The following is an 18,989-nucleotide window of genomic DNA, read 5'->3' as shown; positions in this document are numbered from 1 at the left end:
AACTTATCGCAATTTTTACACCCATATTCGAAAGTTTATTGAATTTTCTATCAAATGGCATCTTTGAATCGATTGATTTAGTTAATTAACTAAGTTTTCTAGAGCAAAATAGCTAAAAATAGTGTGTTTTAGTTGGTTTTTGTCACTTATCTTTGAAACATGCGTAATAAATTAAAGTTCTTTCTTTGGCAAAGTTGTGGCTCCTGTTCAACTCTACAATTCGTTCTTTGACACCAAACTTCTAGCTCTTATCGTTTTCTTGCAATTTCGATTTAAATGTGCGACACAGTGCGCAAAAAAAGTGCTTACCTTGACAGTTTCAAATGTTTGACCTGAAAAGCAATGTTTAAATCGAAATTGCAAGAAAACGATAAGAAATAGACGTTTAATGTCAAAGAACGAATTGTAGAGTGAAACAGGAGTTACAACTTTGCCAAAGAAGAACTTTAATTTATTACGCATGTGTCAAAGATAATTGACAAAAATAAAATAAAACACGCAATTTTGAGCTAGTTTGCTCTAGAAAACTAAGTTATTTAACTAAATCAATCGATTAAACGATGCCATTTGATAGAAAATTCAATAATCTTTCGAATAAGGGTAAACAACTGAGTTTTGGCCGATCTTTTTTTTTTCCTACCATTGTGCACTGGCTCGTGTGTGCTGAGCGGGCACACTGCCCGAGCAAAGACGGATAGCTAAGTGATATCACTTTGATAATAAACTATGTTATCGGTGTTATCATATTGTTAGTTTTGTATCATCTTTTCCAATTAATGATAATCAGATGATAACACATTTAGTTATCAATAATTTTGATCTATCACGATAACGTAAATATACTAAATGATAACAAAATATGTTATCAGTTTCCAAACGCACATTTCAAAGCTTTCCCAAAACTGAGGGTCTGGTGAACTTCGAATCTAAAAATAGATTCCCCTTTCCATCTTCAATGCGACTGCAGTACGAAAGCGTAGCCTTCAACCACGCTCCCTCTCACTGAGTCCCTTTGGTACAGGGGTATCGGCTGTGACCGGCAATCACTCAATCAGGGTTCGAGACCCACTGGGCGCAATAGTTGAAAACATGACTTATAATTATAAGAAACTTTTTTCAACTGCAAACTATGTCGGTAAAGCAGATTTTTACTATTTTGGTCGGGAAAATAGCTCTGACTGATAACCAAATGATAACAAAACCTGTTATCAATCAGCTGTAATCATGGTGATAACTAAATGTAATATTGAATAAAATACTGTATAACACAATTAGTTATCAACTTGAACTCAATGATAACTTAACTTCTTATCATTTTGGTATTCGTGGAGTAAATTTGGGTTATCATGTTTGTTATGTTGGCTCTTAATTCAACCTAAATGATAACAAACTCAATTATCAAATGAATGATAACCAGGTAACAGAACATGTTATCATTTTGTTATCCGCCTTTGCTCGGGTGACCAGCCTATTTACCCTGATCTTCCGACAGCAGTCGCCTTAATATTTTAAATTTTACGCCTTAATATTTTAAATGTAACATAAAGCTATGTGAGAGTGTGATATCGAAGGTCGCAAACCTATCGTCCCGTGAGAGAAGTCTCCATTACTACCTCATAAAATTGGACAAAATAACAAGAAGTTCTTCGTATGTAATGAACAATCCAGATAACAAGTTATTCGAATGAATTACATTCCGATTACAAATATGCCATAAATAGCTTCCAACACCGCAAATTCTCCACTATTTATTACACATTTCGCTTGCCTTGCCAGCTTTCGTTCGTTCCGTTGAGTCCACTTGATACATAAACTTCCTCCAATGGGAAACATCAATTTTACTTTACACTTTTCTTTTCTTCCCTCGTTTTCCCTACCACCCACCACCTTGCATCGCGACTTGGACAGAGTAAACCTGTTGCATTTGCTGTGAGGACGAATGTATCATACGATGGCAGTTTGGACGACGACTCGCCGGTTCACGGCAGTGCAGTCTCGTTCGAGGTCGGCGATTTTCTCCACATCAAGGTGGGTGTTCTGAAACCACGTGAATATACCTACATATCTAACGTATCATATCTGTATTTTGCAGGAGAAATATGACAATAATTGGTGGATTGGGCGGTTGGTTAAAGAAGGCTGTGAAGTGGGATTCATTCCCAGTCCCGTTAAGCTAGAACACATACGAATGCAGGTAAGACCCGCCGCGAGGAGGTTCCGACGACTGTCGCGCCACGTTTCTCAACTTCTGGATTCTTCTCCGCAGGCGTCGGCGGCACGTTCATCCAAGCTATATACAAGTAAGGGATCATCATCTAGCGGTAATTTAGGAGCACCTGGAGTTCCAGGTGCGGAACCATCACGAGGTAGCACACCCCCAACACCTGGTATGACACAGATTTTTCTTTCATTTTTTTAAACGGTCTTTTCTGTTCTATGTATTTGTCTCTCTGTGTTGGTTGGTTGTTGTTTCTTTCTTCAAATGGAATATGAACTAACTTTTTCTTTTTTTTGTTTGGTTGTTTTGTTTTCGATTTTTTAAGTTGATTCTGTTTCATTTTGTATTTTTTCTCGAATTTTGTTGTTTGTATGTATTTGTTTTGCCTTATTTCAAAAACTTTCAACTAAACATTCCGATTTTATGTACAGCGATGTGTACTCTCATGGAAAATTAAAAACATGTTTATGCTAAATTATCCTGAGTTTGGTAAATTTTTGAAAAAGTAGTCATAAGTTTGGTTACTAAGCTCTGAAGTGAAGTAAACTTTTTCAGTACATTCTGTTTGCGTATTATTGCAATATATTTCGATAGAATGAAACAAATATGAAAAATTCCATGTTTTGGTTCGAATTGTTTTTATGTTATAACCTAAAAAAAACTGTAGGCTCTGCTACATTTCTCAAATGGTTTTACTGTTCTGTGTTGACTGTATACTAAAATAAAGTATTGCTTGTTACTAATTTCGTACTTCAGGAATAAAAAAGTACTTTTCTCATTTAATGGTAACAATGTAATTCAATTTTTCTTTAATATCTAATTCGTCAGTGTCAATGTATTTGTGGGTATCTGTTCAGTTCGTTTTATTCAGTTTTCTTAATTTGTTCCGTTGATTATCCTTATTTCCTATACAGACACAGACACAAACACACAAACACCTACCCTCAAAAACTCCCTGCACCATAACACAAACACGAGCGCACACACACACCTCCCTAAAACCCATTCCCTTCCAATCCACCTCAACCCCTGACATTCCCAATTTCCCAGTAGAAGAGGTTTTCGAGTGTAATTCGCACATTTTCACCGAAAAGTAATAAATCATAGGAAATAAAACCGCCCTAAATGTCACACTCACCAGAACACAGAATCACTCACAGAAAAGTCACAAAATTTCCTTCCCATTTTAGTTTGCTCACACATACACACTCGTTTCGTTCACTTCTTCCGATATCTTTCGACATTTTCGTACTTTCATTTCGTCATTTTTATGTAATTGGAAAAAAATGGTCCAAAAGAAAAAAAACATTCTTTAAAACATTTCTACCTACTATTCGATCTCCATCGGTTTTGTGCAAAACCAGCGAACGAAGAGCAACTATATATTTAATCAGTTTGGACAGTAGTGCTCGAATCCGGCACTGGTTTAGGTCGCATGAGTGTGTTTGTAGAAGTAGATTAGCATGTTTGTAAGCTCGCTGTTTTGTGGTTTTCATTGAAGTTATGTCGACAATTATCTCAACCATTTTTTTTTAACCGTTAAACACCACATCAATTTTTGCATAAAATCTCCGCATATCGTTTTGGTTCATTCTTTTCAATATGATTGCCGAAATATTTCAAAAAATATTTTTTTGTATTTATGTATCTATAAATTCTTCTCAACTACTCAAGTTTCTTCTGGGGGTGGCAAAGCCGATTTATTTTCCAAAAATAGGGTGCGTGAATATTTGAACAGGGCCATTTTTTTGCTTAGGGTAATTCGCCAATTGTTGAACGGTTAGTAACAATGAAGAGAATTGTCAGACAAAAGAGGCACAAAACAAGCAACAAAGAAGACGTTTATCCCAACTGGTAACAGATAATGACATGATCTCAAAAATGTTTGTTGCAGACAAAACAGAAGCTGAATTTGTTGCGTGCTTTTCAACTCGCGAATAATCAATTATTGCCAACCCAAAATAGATGTTTTTTGATGATATACCTTCAGCAGCGTTGCAGTGTTTACCGACTCGAAGTTACCGCTCGAAAATCACAATGCAAGCCTTAAAAATCTTTTAACTCGTGGTGCACGATCGTTGTCCTATTCTGTTCAAGTTGGGACAAACCTATGTCGCATTGGGTAGAATGTCGCAACAAATTCAGGTTGCGACATTGTCGTTATTGCTGCGCGACGGCTGAATTTTGATTCACTGGTTAGTAAGGAAAAGTTGGTTTTCATTTGATTTTCCGTGCATAATTCCACTGTAGTTGAATAGAACGTCTATACCCAACTAACAATCACTCATTTTACAAGCACCTTTACGACAAAATGATTCAGCATGATGCTGAATAACATTTGGATAATTTTCAGGCACAACCTTTGTTCGGGTTTTGTTCACACAAATTTGGAGAACCTATAAAGCATAGTGTTGTGTACCAACTGAACTGTTTGTTGTTAAATCGTTTTACAACTATATAGTAAAGATGTTATTCAGCTTCGGCGAAAAAGATTAAAAATAAATAAAGTTCAAAATTTTTCAATTTCCACGAGAGTTTATGAAATGCTGTGAACATTTATAGTGAAATAATAACTACACATAAATTTACCTAAATCCAGATTCAAACTCGAGACCCGACGATTGCCAGCCGCATGCCTTCCTATCTGTGCCAACCTCGAGATGATGAATTGCAGCGCTCAAATCAAAACATAAACTTCCCGTGGTTTAATAATTATCAGACTTCGACTCCTGTTCAGCAGTGGTGAATTAGCACGGACATTATGGATAACGACTGAACAACAGATTAATTCAGCTATTGTTCAGTAAAAAACACGTGTTTTTCATCCTGTACTCTGAGTCGAAGTATGATGAAACGAAAGCGCTTATTCGACTTGTGGAAAACACATTATACAGATACTTGTGCTAATTTTTATATGAACTGAACAAGCAGCAGTAAAAAGTCTTGTTAAACTATGTTGTAAAGGAATTATTGCGAATCGAATAAAAATCTTATTAAACGCTTGAAAAGTGTTTTAAATTATCATTGTTAATACCAATACGGAAAGTTGAACATTGGCTACCTTTTCAAGTGAAATAGCATTTGTCCAGTAATGTGTAGGTACAGCATAATTTTAGTTCAGCTATAATTTCTATTATAAAGCAACAATTCAGCATGCATGCTTGTTTGCGGCTGGTGATTGTTAGTTGGGTAGACTATCCCAACTAACAATCGCCAGCCGCAAACAAGCATGCATGCTGAATTGTTGCTTTATAATAGTAATTATAGCTGAACAAAAATTATGATGTACACATTACTGTACAAATGCTATTTCAATTGAAAAAGTAGCCAATGTTCAACTTTTCGTATTGGTATTAACAATGATAATTTAAAACACTTTTCAAGATTTTTATTCGATTCGCAGTAATTTATTTACATCATAGTCTAACAAGACTTTTTTCTGCTTCTTGTTAAGTTCATGTAAAAATTAGGACATGTATCTGTATAATGTGTTTTTAACAAGTCAAATAAGTGCTTTCGTTTCATCATACTTCGACGCAGAGTACATGATGAAAAACACGTGTTTTTTACTGAACAACAGCTGAATTAATCTGTTGTTCAGTCGTTAACCTTAATGTTGTGCTAATTCACCACTGCGGAATAGGAGTCGAAGTCTGATCATTATTAAACCACGGGAAGTTTATGTTTTGATTTGAGCGCTGCAATTCATCATATCTAGGATGGCGCAGATATGAAGGCATGCGGCTGGCAATCGACGGGTCTCGAGTTCGAATCTGGAATTAGGTAAATTTATGTGTAGTTATTATTTCGCAATAGGGTCTGGGACCATTTGGGCAGGAGCACCTATTTTGGGCACTTGCTGCTATAACTCAGTCAATTTCAAACCGATTTACTTGAATTATTGCACATGGCTAGGTACTGTGCGTATCTGATCGTGTCTCAAAAACCAAGTCAATCGGTTCAAAATTGACTGAGTTACAGCAGCAAGTGCCCAAAATAGGTGCTCCTGCCCAAATGGTCCCAGACCCTACTTGTTCACAGCATTAATTTCCAATCATAAACTCTCGTGGCAATTGAAAAATTTTGCACTTTGTTTTATTTTTAATAATTTTTGCTGAAGCTATATAAGCGACATCAGCAATGTCAATGGATATATTCAACTCCATCCAAGATTTGTGCAAGTATTCATGCTATGCTTTGCTCTGCTATTTCATTCAAATGACAAGGAATCGCTTCTTATTAGAAGAGAGCTCTGCTTGACTGAAACCGTTTTAAACATGACAAAAATGACTGACAAAATTTGTTACTATATAGTTGTAAAACGATTGAACAACAAACAGTTCAGTTGGTACACAACACTATATGCTATAGTTTCTCCAAATTTGTGTGAACAAAACCCGAACAAAGGTTGTACCTGAAAATTACCCAAATGTTATTCAGCATCATGCTGAATCAATTCGTCGTGCTTATAAAATGAGAGGTTGTTAGTTGGGTAGTCCACTCATTTGTTATACATACTTCCCATTGAATTTGGATTTTCCTAAAATCCATTTTGTAAGAGAAAATAGAACATTTGTATCGGAAGTCTGCAACCCAAATGTTGAACACTTCCTTAAGCTAGTTCATCCTAATGTTGGACAATTCTCGCTAATTGTTGGACGGTTCAAGCTTTGTTTGTGATTGATGACGTATAACCCGACATAAACCTATCATTGACATGTTATTATTTTGGCCACCAAATCCAACATAGACCCAACAGTTATCCAACAGTTGTCCAACATTCGATATAAATTGACCCGATATCCGATAATTTTTCAGTCGGGTGGATTTTTTCCGAATTTGTCTTGTTTTGTGCACAGTTAGTCGTTTGAGTGACATTTCATTCAAATGACAAGGAGTTGATGATTGGACTAATGAAATAAAAATGTTTGCAAGGACTTGGCCAGGTGTGTGGAGCTGAGTGAGTCTATGACATTGTAGATAAGCGACATCAGCAATGTCAATGGATATATTCAACTCCATCCAAGATTTGTGCAAGTATTTATGCTATGCTTTGCTCTGCTATTTCATTCAAATGACAAGGAATCGCTTCTTATTAGAAGAGAGCTCTGCTTGACTGAAACCGTTTTAAACATGACAAAAATGACTGAAAAAATTTGTTGCATGATGTTCACATGAATAAGATAAATTATTGCAACACTGCTCAAAGAGATTCTGGGGGATTTCAAAAAAGTTTCAGGTTATGTTTAGAAGGGTTTCAAGCTGTTTCAGGGTTTCAGGCGATATCAGGGATAAACCCACTGGAACGCCCCTGAAATCACCTAAAACTCCCTGGAACGCTTTTGAAAGCCCTGGAACACCCCTGGAACGCCCAGGGATCCCCTTATCCCCCTGGAACACTCCTGGAACGCCTCTGAAACCCCTTGAAAACCCCAGGATCGCTCTTCAAACCTCTGTAACGCACTGAAACCCCCCTGGAACCCCCTTAACCCTCTGAATTCCTCTGGAACGCCCTTGAAGCCCTTTGAAAACCCCTGGAACGTTCCTGAAGCCCATTGGAACACTCCTGGAACATCCCTGGAACGCCCCTGAAATCCTTTGAAATTCACGATTAGGTAAAGTGAAAAAAAAACAGGAAGGCATGCTAACAGCTTAGGTTATGCCAGTGTTCAACAATTGGATCATGGATGTATAATGAAAGTATGATATAAAATATATTTTTCAATGAAAAAACAATGAAAATATAATGTTGGTTCGACTGTGATTTGAGATCGGAAATAGGTTCGGCTGTGCAGTCTTATTTATTGAAACAAACTATTTAATTTTGTCCGACGTTTCGACACCGGGTTCGGTGTCTTCTTCAGGAAAAAAAAATACTGGTCGTTCTTTGTCTTATGGAATGGTTGTTCTGTTACGGTCAGTATAAGGTTTTGGTCGGTACATGTCATATGATTGGACAATATTTTAAAAATTCTAATTTTAGTTACTCTTGGTTTTGCTCACTCTGTTTTCGGACACTATTGAATGTTAAGCTTTTATCATGGACGATGCACAGTGGGACGAATGGCCCAAAACGTGAACTTTTTTCAGCAGCGTCTTTAATCGTGATATTTGTGGCGTTCGTTTTGAATAGGTCGTATGTTGACTGCGGCTCCTACCCTGATTCGACCTATTCAAATCGAAAACCATATTTACATTTATGTTTTGAACACACGAATAAAATTTACTTGCTGGTAAGATCACTTGGATACATATGACCGTCTGGTTTAGCTCACTTCTATGCAGTGTTTTTTTGAATAATATGATAATAATTCGATAATAATTGATTTTTGTAGGCGCAATAAAGCATAAAATTATGCGAATAGTTAATATTTATCACTCTACAGAAGATAATGGGGTTCTAAATGACATACGAAAACTGATATTATTGTTTTAGCGTCAAAAATAGGCTCTAGTAAGATTAAGAACCCCTGCTAAGGATACTCGAGGATACAACCGAAAACATCAGGATATTCAACTAATAGTAATACATATTGAACCTAGTGGGGTTTGATTTGCATCCATTTGCATCCAAGATAGTTATTGAGCCTTGAAAAACGGCTATTTTTAATTCAAAAATAGTTATAACTAACCCTATTGCCATTTTAGAACCCTATTCACTTCTACAAAGTTGTTTCTTTTGACATTTTACACAACTTTGTAGAACATTGTAACTTTCTAAAACTGCGCGTTTTCGAAATATATGAATAAAACGATTTTTGGGGGGTCATTCATAAAATACGTCTGTATCTTGAAGCAATGTAGAGATAGAGGGTTGGTGTCTTCGGCAAAGATATTTGTATTGAGCATATCTACAACTTTGCCGAAGACATCATATTGAAAATACGTCAAACAAAAAAGTTGGATTTTACAGCGCCGCCTGTGGCAAAGTTGCGAACTAAAACTAAACGCCATTCGACGCGCCCTATTTTTATAAAATTTTCATCCGAAGACACCATGCCGATAAAATCACGTTTAAAGACGCTACTGAAAAAAGTTCACGTTTTTGTCAATTCGTCCCACCGTGCGATGGTGTTACTGATAATATTTCATCTTTATATCAATATCACCAAAAGGTCGTCTGAAAAAAAACCTAATTTTCTTCTTCTAAAAACAGCTCGAAAACGATTGTTGGATTGAAATGATGTCTTCAACGATGTTAGAGGATATTGGAGGACTTAAAAAAAAAATATGAGAGTAATATTCATCACGAGTCTATATCCCAAGTAACAATTCAATTGCTGATTGGTTTTGTTTGATTTTTATTAAGTGTTTATTACAGCAATAATTCAAACTCACAGTTTTATGACTGATTTTATGAAAACCATTGATAAAATGTTTTATAATATACTTGAAGATATCCATAAAGACAGATTTGAGGAGTAAACAAAACTTTCCGATATGTAAACCTTCTGGCAATCATTATTACCACAATAAAACTGTTTAAATTCTCAACAGATGGCGAACCGTTCGATTTGTAACGACATCTGTTGGTGGAAAAGTAGAAACAACGACACTGCTTGGTTTATTGCGGTCATTGTAAAAGTAAACTTGCTTTCGTTTTATTTTCACTGATTATGGTCGTCGCCATATTGAAGAATTAGCTTACGTGAATGGAAAATAGTTAATTTTGCTTAAAATAGCAATGAATTGATAGTTTGCCACCATTTTCATAACATGCGCACATTAATAAACTCTCTCAGCTGAGTTTTCTTGTGATTCGAGATAGTTTTACCAAATTCACAAACTGATTTATTTCATTCCAAGATGATAATATTCACTATTTTCGAAGCGCACTAATTTTATGATTCTGCAACCCCAATGTTCACGGTAAATTCGAATGCGCATAAGCCTACCAGCACAATAACTACTAAAATATTACTTTGAAATGATCGCTTTCTACTTACGAATGATGTATCCTCCTGAACTTTACGTGCCATCGAAGAAGTTTCTCTGCATCTTGAGCTGTCATAGTTTTTGTTAAAAAAAAACAACAACAATCGAGAATGGGAAATTTTTCAACTAGGTTTTAAAACGGGTTTATTGCTACTCTTTATGTGGTTTGCAAAACCTCTCCGAGAGTGGTCCACTTAGCCGAAAGATGCTCTTAAAGAGGTTATCAAGAGGTTTTGATGTACGATTCAGTTTTATTGCAAGTTTTATAAAATTGGTCATGAAGATCTCTTGTAGAGCCGAACAAAACTTAAAATGTTACTTGGGATTAGATGTCGAATAACTTAAATTTTCCAAAAACCTTACCCTTTGATTTATTTTTCTGCAGAAAGCGAATTTCCAGCCTCAGCCCGGGATAGTAAAATGCTTCTAACTATTTTTTTCACTAATTTTCATTTTTCGTCAATTTTTAAAACAAGCAAAAGGTAATATTTTTTTAGATTTGATAATTTAATTATTTATGAAATAATTGAAGGGTAAAGTTTTTGGAAAATATATATTATTTAACATCTATAAAAGACGCGGACACCGTCTTCATCCAAAGGCTGTACAGACTGAACGAAACTCAACACACACGGAGCATGCACCAGTGGATACAGAGAAGAAATTATTCAAAAGTTTCATTGCCCGGAGCGGGAATCGAACTCTCACCCCACTGCATGGTGCGATTAGAAGCTTGGTGACCCTAACCGCACAGCTAAGAGGCTCCACAATTTATGACATTTAATATAGATCCGCAATGTATGTTACTCTTAGTGTATTTTTTTTCTTAAATTGCTTTATATATCCTCAAACATCTTCGAAGACAATATGTCATTCTAACAAACCGTTTTCGAGTTATATTTTTTTTCAGAAGAAAATCGGAGTTTTTCTTCATACGCCTTTTCCAAAAGTTAGGTGAAGAATATTTCAAAACAAATAACATGAAAAACATTTTCAGATAGAAGCTCATACATGATCAAAATTTTATTTGATTTGAAAACGGACGCGTCTAGCGCACGAATAGCGTGCATTGAGCAGGAAATGCTTAATAATATCCCAAAATTATTATTTCAGGTACTTTTTGTGATTCCTTTAGGCTTTGTTTACTGCACTGTTTCTAGAGTAATTCCAGAAATCTCCTTAAAAATTTATAAAAAAAAAGACACTACACCGTCTTCAACCAGAGGTTGTACAGACTGAACAAGCACTAACATTCTTCTTCTTCTTCTTCTTCTTCTCTATGGCTCAACGTCCCCACTGGGACTTGGCCTGCCTCACTTCAACTTAGTGTTCCTTTGAGCACTTCCACAGTTATTAATTGAAGGGCTTTCTTTGCCTGCCATTGCATGAATTTGTATATTGTGAGGCAAGTACAATGATACACTATGCCCAGGGAGTCGATAAATTTTTCCCGACCGGAACGGGAATCGAACCCGCCGTCTTCGGATTGGCGATCCATAGCCTTAACCACTAGGCTAACTGGAGACCCCCACTAACATATGACAACGGATAACACACATAACATCCAGTGGCCCAGTGGTGAGTTTTCCGTTTGACGAAAAGTTTTCCTCGACTGGAGCGGGAATCGAACCCACACCCCGAGGCTTACGAAAGGCTTAGATGACTGACGCCTCTAGCCGCACGGCCACGAAGCCCACTAGGCATTCCTAGAAGAATTCTCCAACGAATCCCTTGAATAATTCCCAGAGAATCTCTGAAGAAATTCCACATGGAATTCTTGTAGAAATTTCCCCAAAAAAAAAAGGCTAAAGGAGTTCTGCAAATCTCCCTGACGAGTTTCTCGTTAAAAAACTCCCGATGCAATCCCTAGACGAAGTCCCAAGGAAAAATTCCTTAAATAATACCCTAAAAATTTCCGATGGAATCTCTGGAGAAGTGCCCAATTGTGTTCTGGAGAATTTCCGAAAGCACTTCTCAAGACCTCCGAAGATCTCTCGAGCAAAGTTCTCCAAGAACTGTTTCAAAATCTCTTAAGGGTTTGACGGTCACCGTTCAGTTCTATATTTAGGGATTTTTTTATTTTTTTTTCGGCGATTACACACACTAACATACGATTTATGACGTTTCGGCCTACTGACTTTCAGCCATCATCAGGTCTAAAATATATATTTAAAATTAGTTACACTGGTGGTAATAACATCAGATTATAGAAGTGAGTGAAGAAAATTGTAAGACGAATTTTGAAAATTGTGACTAAATAAAAAAAATATATTAGATCAGATGATGGCTGAAAGTCAGCAGGCCGAAAAGTCATTAATGTTATTTTAGTGTGTGCAACCACCGAGAAAAAAATCAACAAACTCCAAATATACTTTTTTTATCTTTATTAACGAGATTTTCAACCCGGGGCTAGTTCATCTCGGGATCCACGCTTTACTTCCCTTCCGAAGGAAGAACCCACGCTAAGTTTGTCGGGAGTGGGATTCGGTCCCAGGTCCTCGACGTGATAGTCAAGTGTTCTAACCATCACACCAGATCCGCTCCACCCCTAAATATACTGTTTCAAGAAGTTTCGAAGTATACCGTGCAAATTTCTTAGGGTTTTTTTCATTAACCCTCGAGCAGTCGCGTATTTGGTCATCCTCAGCAATACCACGCACGTTCATCAGGGTTGCCACATATACACAGATTTATCTGTAATCATACAGATTTTTTTCAGCTTAGTATACAGAATTCTGAATACAAATATATCAGATTTTAAGAAAATGATACAAATTATACAGATTTTCCGGAAATTTACAGAGTTTCATGAAGATTTTCCATAAAATATTACAGATTTTCGGCAAAAATAGTATGACTATCATATACAGATTATACAGATTTTTGGAAAGGCAAAATACAGATTTTTTGCCGGGGCCCATGGCGCAAGTGGTCACATATTTGCCCCTTTCCCCCTGAAAGCAGCTGACACTTACCCTCTTCTGAGCCCACGACTCAAACGGACCCGGATACTTGGACAACGGCGAACGGCAACTCATAATGGACCCCCAATCGGACTGGAAAATGGAACAACCAACAGCCACACATCAACATCCTCGTGCTCATCATTCTACCATGATAGGGTAGAGAGTGAAAGCAGCACAAAGGCAACCAGCTCGATATAGTAGAATAATAGAATAAATTTAGGCGTTTCACAAAAGTGAAAGTGCAGCTACCAATTGGAATCGCCCACGCAGTGCCCTAGTGGACAAAAGAGCTGTAAATTAGGTTAAGTGGTTAAGAATAAAAAAAATAAAAAATACAGATTTAAATGTGACGTTCATAGATCGTTTTGAAAAAAAAAAACCTTTCGAGGTATCTTCATAAAAACCTTCGGGAATTGTTTTGATTATCACACGCACCTTTGGAGAAGTGTTTAACAATTTTCCGAAGGCATGCAAAAAAAGAATGGAATGAAAGGATTCCCCAAGGGATCCCTGAAGGAATTCCCTAAGAACCAGGAGGAATCTCGTTGAAATTCTCGGAATAGTTCCCAATAGCATCTCTAGAGGAATTCCAATGATTTCGTGAAACAATTCCCCAAGGAATTCCTGGAGACAACCCCGGATGAATCCCACGAGTTTCTGAAGAAATTTGGAGAAATTCTCAACTGAGTACCTAGATGGATTCTCCAACGAATCCCTTGAGCAACACTATACGAAATTGTACACGTAACATACTCCTTCAAGCAATTCCCGATGGAATTCCCAGAGGTCCTCAAATATCTCTGAATTAAGTCTCCAAAAAATCTGTGAAGATTTTTTTGATGGAATACCTCAATAAACTAACAATGTACAATTGTCCGAATCCACGTTTTGGCGGAAAAAAAAATTCTATCTCTGTTATCGTTAATTTTAGGCGTTTGGTTTCTTCAGATAAGTTGCTTGCATTTGTTTCCTGCATCTTCTCCAAAATAAATTGATTAGGGTGGTCCTCGTCTTAACTCAAATCTGGAATAGAACTTTTTAATTTAAAGTCATAGGCGATCAAGTTCTTCAGTAAAGTTGTATGCAATGCTATTTCGAGCAACTTTGCCGAAAACACCTTTTATCTAGTTCATAATTTGAACGTAGTAGGTCAATTTTAAGGTTCGACTTAGGGTGATCCCTCCGATAACGGTTTTTTCACAATAACTTTTTTATTTGATTTTTCCGAAGATGTGAGCATCGAAGCATTTCAAGAGCAAGTAATGACGCATATTTGTTCTGAACATTGCATGTTGCTAGGCCTTGTCATTCACATGTTACGGGCAATTTTGACCTCATCGAGTTTTACTACTTTTTAAAATATGAAATTTAAAAAAAATCAAATATCTTGTGTTTTGTTAAACCAATTTTAAATTTTTTTTTCTATAATTTAGAAGCTAAATATGATACCATTCGATCATCCGAATGCAGGTTTTGCGTCAGATTGATGAAATTCAAGATATTGACGAGATTTAGGGACGATCTCCTTAAATTTAAGCAAAATTTCCAAAAATATATGAAGAAATGTATTTTTTTTACAATAAGATAAAACAATTGAAAAAAATTTTCTCAACGTTTATTTGACATATTATATGTAGGCAAGTTACAGTAAAACAATCAGCTCAATTGGAGCCTTGATTACGGAGAATGAGAAATGTGAAGTGAGCGACTTTGCTTAAAAATAGAACAACAATCGGTTTCAAATCATCAACCTTGTATGGAAAGTCGAAAAAATACCGCTCTACTATAATATTTTTCCTTCGCGTTTTCGAACTCAGGGCATGGTTCTACACCAAAAACGATCATCAGCTTATCAAGTTCAAAAATGCTGTTAACTAGTGTTATCAATTTCAAGCTTTTGTTTCACGTTTAACAAAAAAAACTCGTGTATGGAAAACTTGTAGGTATGGTAAAAACCCACATTTTTCCGAAGACAGTTTGACTATATCTTCTGGAGCTCATGAAGGAAATTTCAAGAAGAATTCTGCAATGAATCCCTTCAAGAATTACCCAAAGATTCATGTGAAAATTTCTCAAAGAACGACGCATGGCGTGAGCACGGGAGCAATCTCGGACGAGATGGAACTTGCTGAGATCTTTCCGAGATCGATCCTATCATGTATCGGGAGCTATTTTAGGTCTGGTCTGGACGCCATATAAAATGACAATAGGACTCATAAAATAAAAATGCTTGCAGGGACTTGACCAGGTGTATGGAGATAAGTCGGTATATGTTATAATGAATAATAGTGAATCTGCTGATATATGGAGGTAGCTATCGACTGAGGGATCTGGAAACCTGGGACGATTTTCGGCTTGGCAGTCGCAATTGCAATCAAACGATCAGATATGCTCCTTCATCCGACGTTTCGATGTTTATTACATCTTCTTCAGGGAATTAGAAGTGTTAATAGCTTTCGTTCTGAAAAGCTTTGTGAAAGCATAATCCGTCTAAAAACAAAATTTAAAAAACGTTGTGATCCTGTTGATAGAACCAGTGTTGTCAGAAGTGCGAACCGAATTCGGCGAATATTATTAGTGTTCTAGAAGTGGATCCCAACGTTTTTAAAATTTTGTTTTTAGACGGATTATGCTTTCACAAAGCTTTTCAGAACGACACTTCTTATTCCCTGAAGAAGATGTAATAAACATCGAAACGTCGGATGAGGGAGAATATCTGATCGTTTGATTGCAATTGCGGCTACCAAGCCGAAAATCGTCCCAGGTTTCTGCTGATATAATCATCATAGAACCCCTTCCACAACATAGTCCAACAAATCATCAAAAACAATCGAAAACTGCCCCAAAAATGAGACTGTGTCCTCAACCAATCCATTCATAAACCTTTCTCAGTTTTTATCCTCTTTTGCTCGATAATGTGTCTTCAGCAAAAAAAACTCCATATTTATCTGCAACCATCTGCATGCGGTAGTCTTCTGTTATCCTAGTTTATGTAGTCCTCTCGCCGTGTCCTCTCCTTCCGGCACCATCCGGCACCGTCCGACATCATCGGTCGCTCGCTGCTCGGTGTCTGACTGTCTGTCGGACCCCGACATTTTTTCCTCTACACACTCACAACTACTTAGAGGATTGAGCCGGCAGCCCCCCTCCCTTTCCACACGGAGGAAGTAGTAAAAGAAAAGAAATAATTTTCTTTCGTGCCACCCCTCCAATTACATGGAAACTCCCTCTCCCATACAGCAGGAAACACAGGACATCACACTCTCGAGCAGGGATTATGACTTTCTTCGGGCATATAGAGGAGGAATACAAAAGAAAGGGAAAACAAAAAAAGACCTGCATTGTGATGAAAAAGGGGAAAATAGAGAAAACATCGTTATAACACTAGGTAGTTGTAATATTACAGAGAAATAATCAACAATGGAGGCTTGAATTGCGCGAAGTAAAGAAAGAAAAACCGCCAAAAGGGTAATCTAGCAGCTAAGACTAACTTACGTACAAGTGTAGTAGTATATGGGAGAATGCCTCCTCCAATTTGGACTGGAGTCGAAGAGTGAAACCAAGTTAGAAAGAGCAAACAAACGGGAGGTTAAATCAACAGATAAACAGACGTTACCCTTAAGGCGAAACTGGAAGCATTTCCTCACTTTTTGTTTTTTGATTTTTTATTAAAAAACGAAGCAATATTTTCAAAATCGGATTTCGTACACTAGTAGAGGATGGATCAAGGTGTCTTCTGATTTTTTTTTCGTAGTGGAAAATATTTTTCGTTTTTGCAGAAACCATTTTTGAACAAAATTTCACAAAAAAATGTTTTTTTGAAAAAAAAGGAAAAATTTTTCAACACAAAAAAAATTCTGAAGATACATTGATCCATACTCTACATGTGCACGAAAACCGTTTTTGAAAATATTGCTCCGTTATTTTTTTTAAAATCAAAAACTGAAAAAATAAGGAAAAGCTTCCAGTTTCGCCTTAAGACAGTTTTCCCAAACATCCATCGCCCAGTTGTTGATGAATTTGCTTCATGAAACCCTGCGCTATGTGCAGCAACACCATCAGCAGAACCCGGGTAGAGGAAAAGAGCTTAATAATAGCATATTTTGATATTGAGATCAAGATGTGATATTGGTTTGATTGATATAAGAGATAAAAGATCTGGAAATAATATCTAAAATTTACTCCTGGAACATCATCATCAGATCATAATTAGATCTTGTAAGATCTAACCAATAGCAGCAAGCTATTCGTTTGATCTTGTACTATCAAATTTTGATATTGTTCAGATGTTCCAGGAACATTTTTCAGATATTATTTTCAGATCTTTTATCTCTTATATCAATCAAACCAAGGCCTTAAGGCGCTAGTGTGAAACGTCAAACTTGGACAACTTAGAATATTGCAAACTAATGTTAAACGTGGTCGAAGGAAATTTCGCCAATTACGTCTGTTTGTCAGTGGTTACATCATGTAGCAATTGAAATTTGTCGACTACCTCCACTGCTGTGTTTGTTTGTTATATTGCATGGATTGTTGTTTGTTTTTCATATTGTTGCTTTTTGGTTTGACTTACTGTTTGCTAGAGCTCTTTGTGGGATGATCCGCCTTTGATTGTTGACTCTTTTCGTCGTTGCTTGAGAACTGCTTCCGAAATTGTAACTGTAACTATAACTTTATGTGTATGTATATATGAGTGCCAATATGCCAGCCATGTAAGTAATCAGCAGACTCAGTGCCAAAAGGATAATCCACAGACAAACAGACGTATCACATGGGACAAATCGCGATAAAAATCATCGTCACGAAAACATGATCGCCCAATACTAATCAGGCTGTGTTACGCAGACCACTCAGTAGGTGGCGATAGTGAGCAAACGTCAAACAGGAGCAAAAACGATGCGAGCGCCGTGACCGAGCGATTTGCGAAGTACAAAATATTTGAACTTACCGTTAAAAAGGGTAACGATGAGAAGTGAGTAGAGTGAGACGTCTGTTTGTCTGTGGATAATCTTTTGTTTATATTAGTAATCCTTTTAATGCTAGCTAATTGTTATTTATTTAAAATGCTTAATTCCTGTTTTTAATTTGGGTTTATCATTCTAAATGTTTAGTTGTTCATCTCGACAATATTTATATATGTGTTCACACACATTTAGTTCATCACCTTTAGCAAAGTTAACGATTGTATGCTACAAAACGCTGTACGTGGCTGCTATACTCCATCTTGGGCTTCATACTACAGGTCCTTTGTTAAAGATGTCTATACAACCAGTACAGCCTCGTCTCAGTTCCAAATGTTCTGGCAATGAAGTCCATGTTATCCGCAAAGCACACAAATTGGCCGGATTTCATGAAACTTGTAGCCAAACTTTTGAGCCTACAGAAGTTGCAGTAATTTTCCAAGTTGGTTTGACGGGGTTTATCCTGGAGCTCCTTCCGGAATGTCAGCAGCAGTTTCTCGTAAAATTTATTCCTGAGATTTCTCACATTATTTTGTCCTTGTCTCTTTCAGGATTTTATCCCATGATTTATTCTGGATTTACCCCAGATTTGTACTAGAATCCATCGAGAAATCATTACTGGAGTTCATTCCGGGATTTTCTAGGATTTACTTCAATAGTTCCGCTTAGGTTTTCTTCCTAGTTTGAAGTTAACCCAGCGGGAATTTCCGAAGAAAACCCTGCAAAATTTTTGACGAAGAAGAAATGCCTAAACAAAATCCGAAGCAATCCGTGGAGGAGTTTCCACACGAATCCCTAAAGGAAGAATTCCTGGAGAAACCTCTAAAGAAATTCATAGAAAAATTTCTTGAAAATATAACGACAAAGAATGAGTCCACAACTAATTTCTGAAGCAATTTCTGAGAAAAT

General features: G+C 36.7%; 1 protein-coding gene across 19 annotated transcripts in view; it reads left to right on the top strand.

The window, feature by feature from the left end:
* Positions 1 to 18,989, top strand: part of LOC109432543 (voltage-dependent L-type calcium channel subunit beta-1) — a 576,281-nt gene that overhangs the window by 527,551 nt on the left and 29,741 nt on the right. For 17 of the 19 annotated variants that reach the window (XM_029871027.2, XM_062849557.1, XM_029871033.2 and 14 more), the window contains 3 exons: positions 1,909 to 2,028; positions 2,093 to 2,194; positions 2,267 to 2,387. In XM_029871027.2, the coding sequence (XP_029726887.1) occupies positions 1,909 to 2,028; positions 2,093 to 2,194; positions 2,267 to 2,387 (343 nt within the window). The remainder of the gene's footprint in view (positions 1 to 1,908; positions 2,029 to 2,092; positions 2,195 to 2,266; positions 2,388 to 18,989) is intronic. The other 2 variants (XM_029871037.2, XM_029871038.2) reach the window with 1 other exon arrangement.

This window comes from Aedes albopictus, chromosome 2, assembly GCF_035046485.1.
Source record: "Aedes albopictus strain Foshan chromosome 2, AalbF5, whole genome shotgun sequence".
Classification (NCBI taxonomy): domain Eukaryota; kingdom Metazoa; phylum Arthropoda; class Insecta; order Diptera; family Culicidae; genus Aedes; species Aedes albopictus.
The sequence above is the reverse complement of the archived record's forward strand: the minus strand, read 5'-3'. Positions and strand labels throughout refer to the sequence as shown.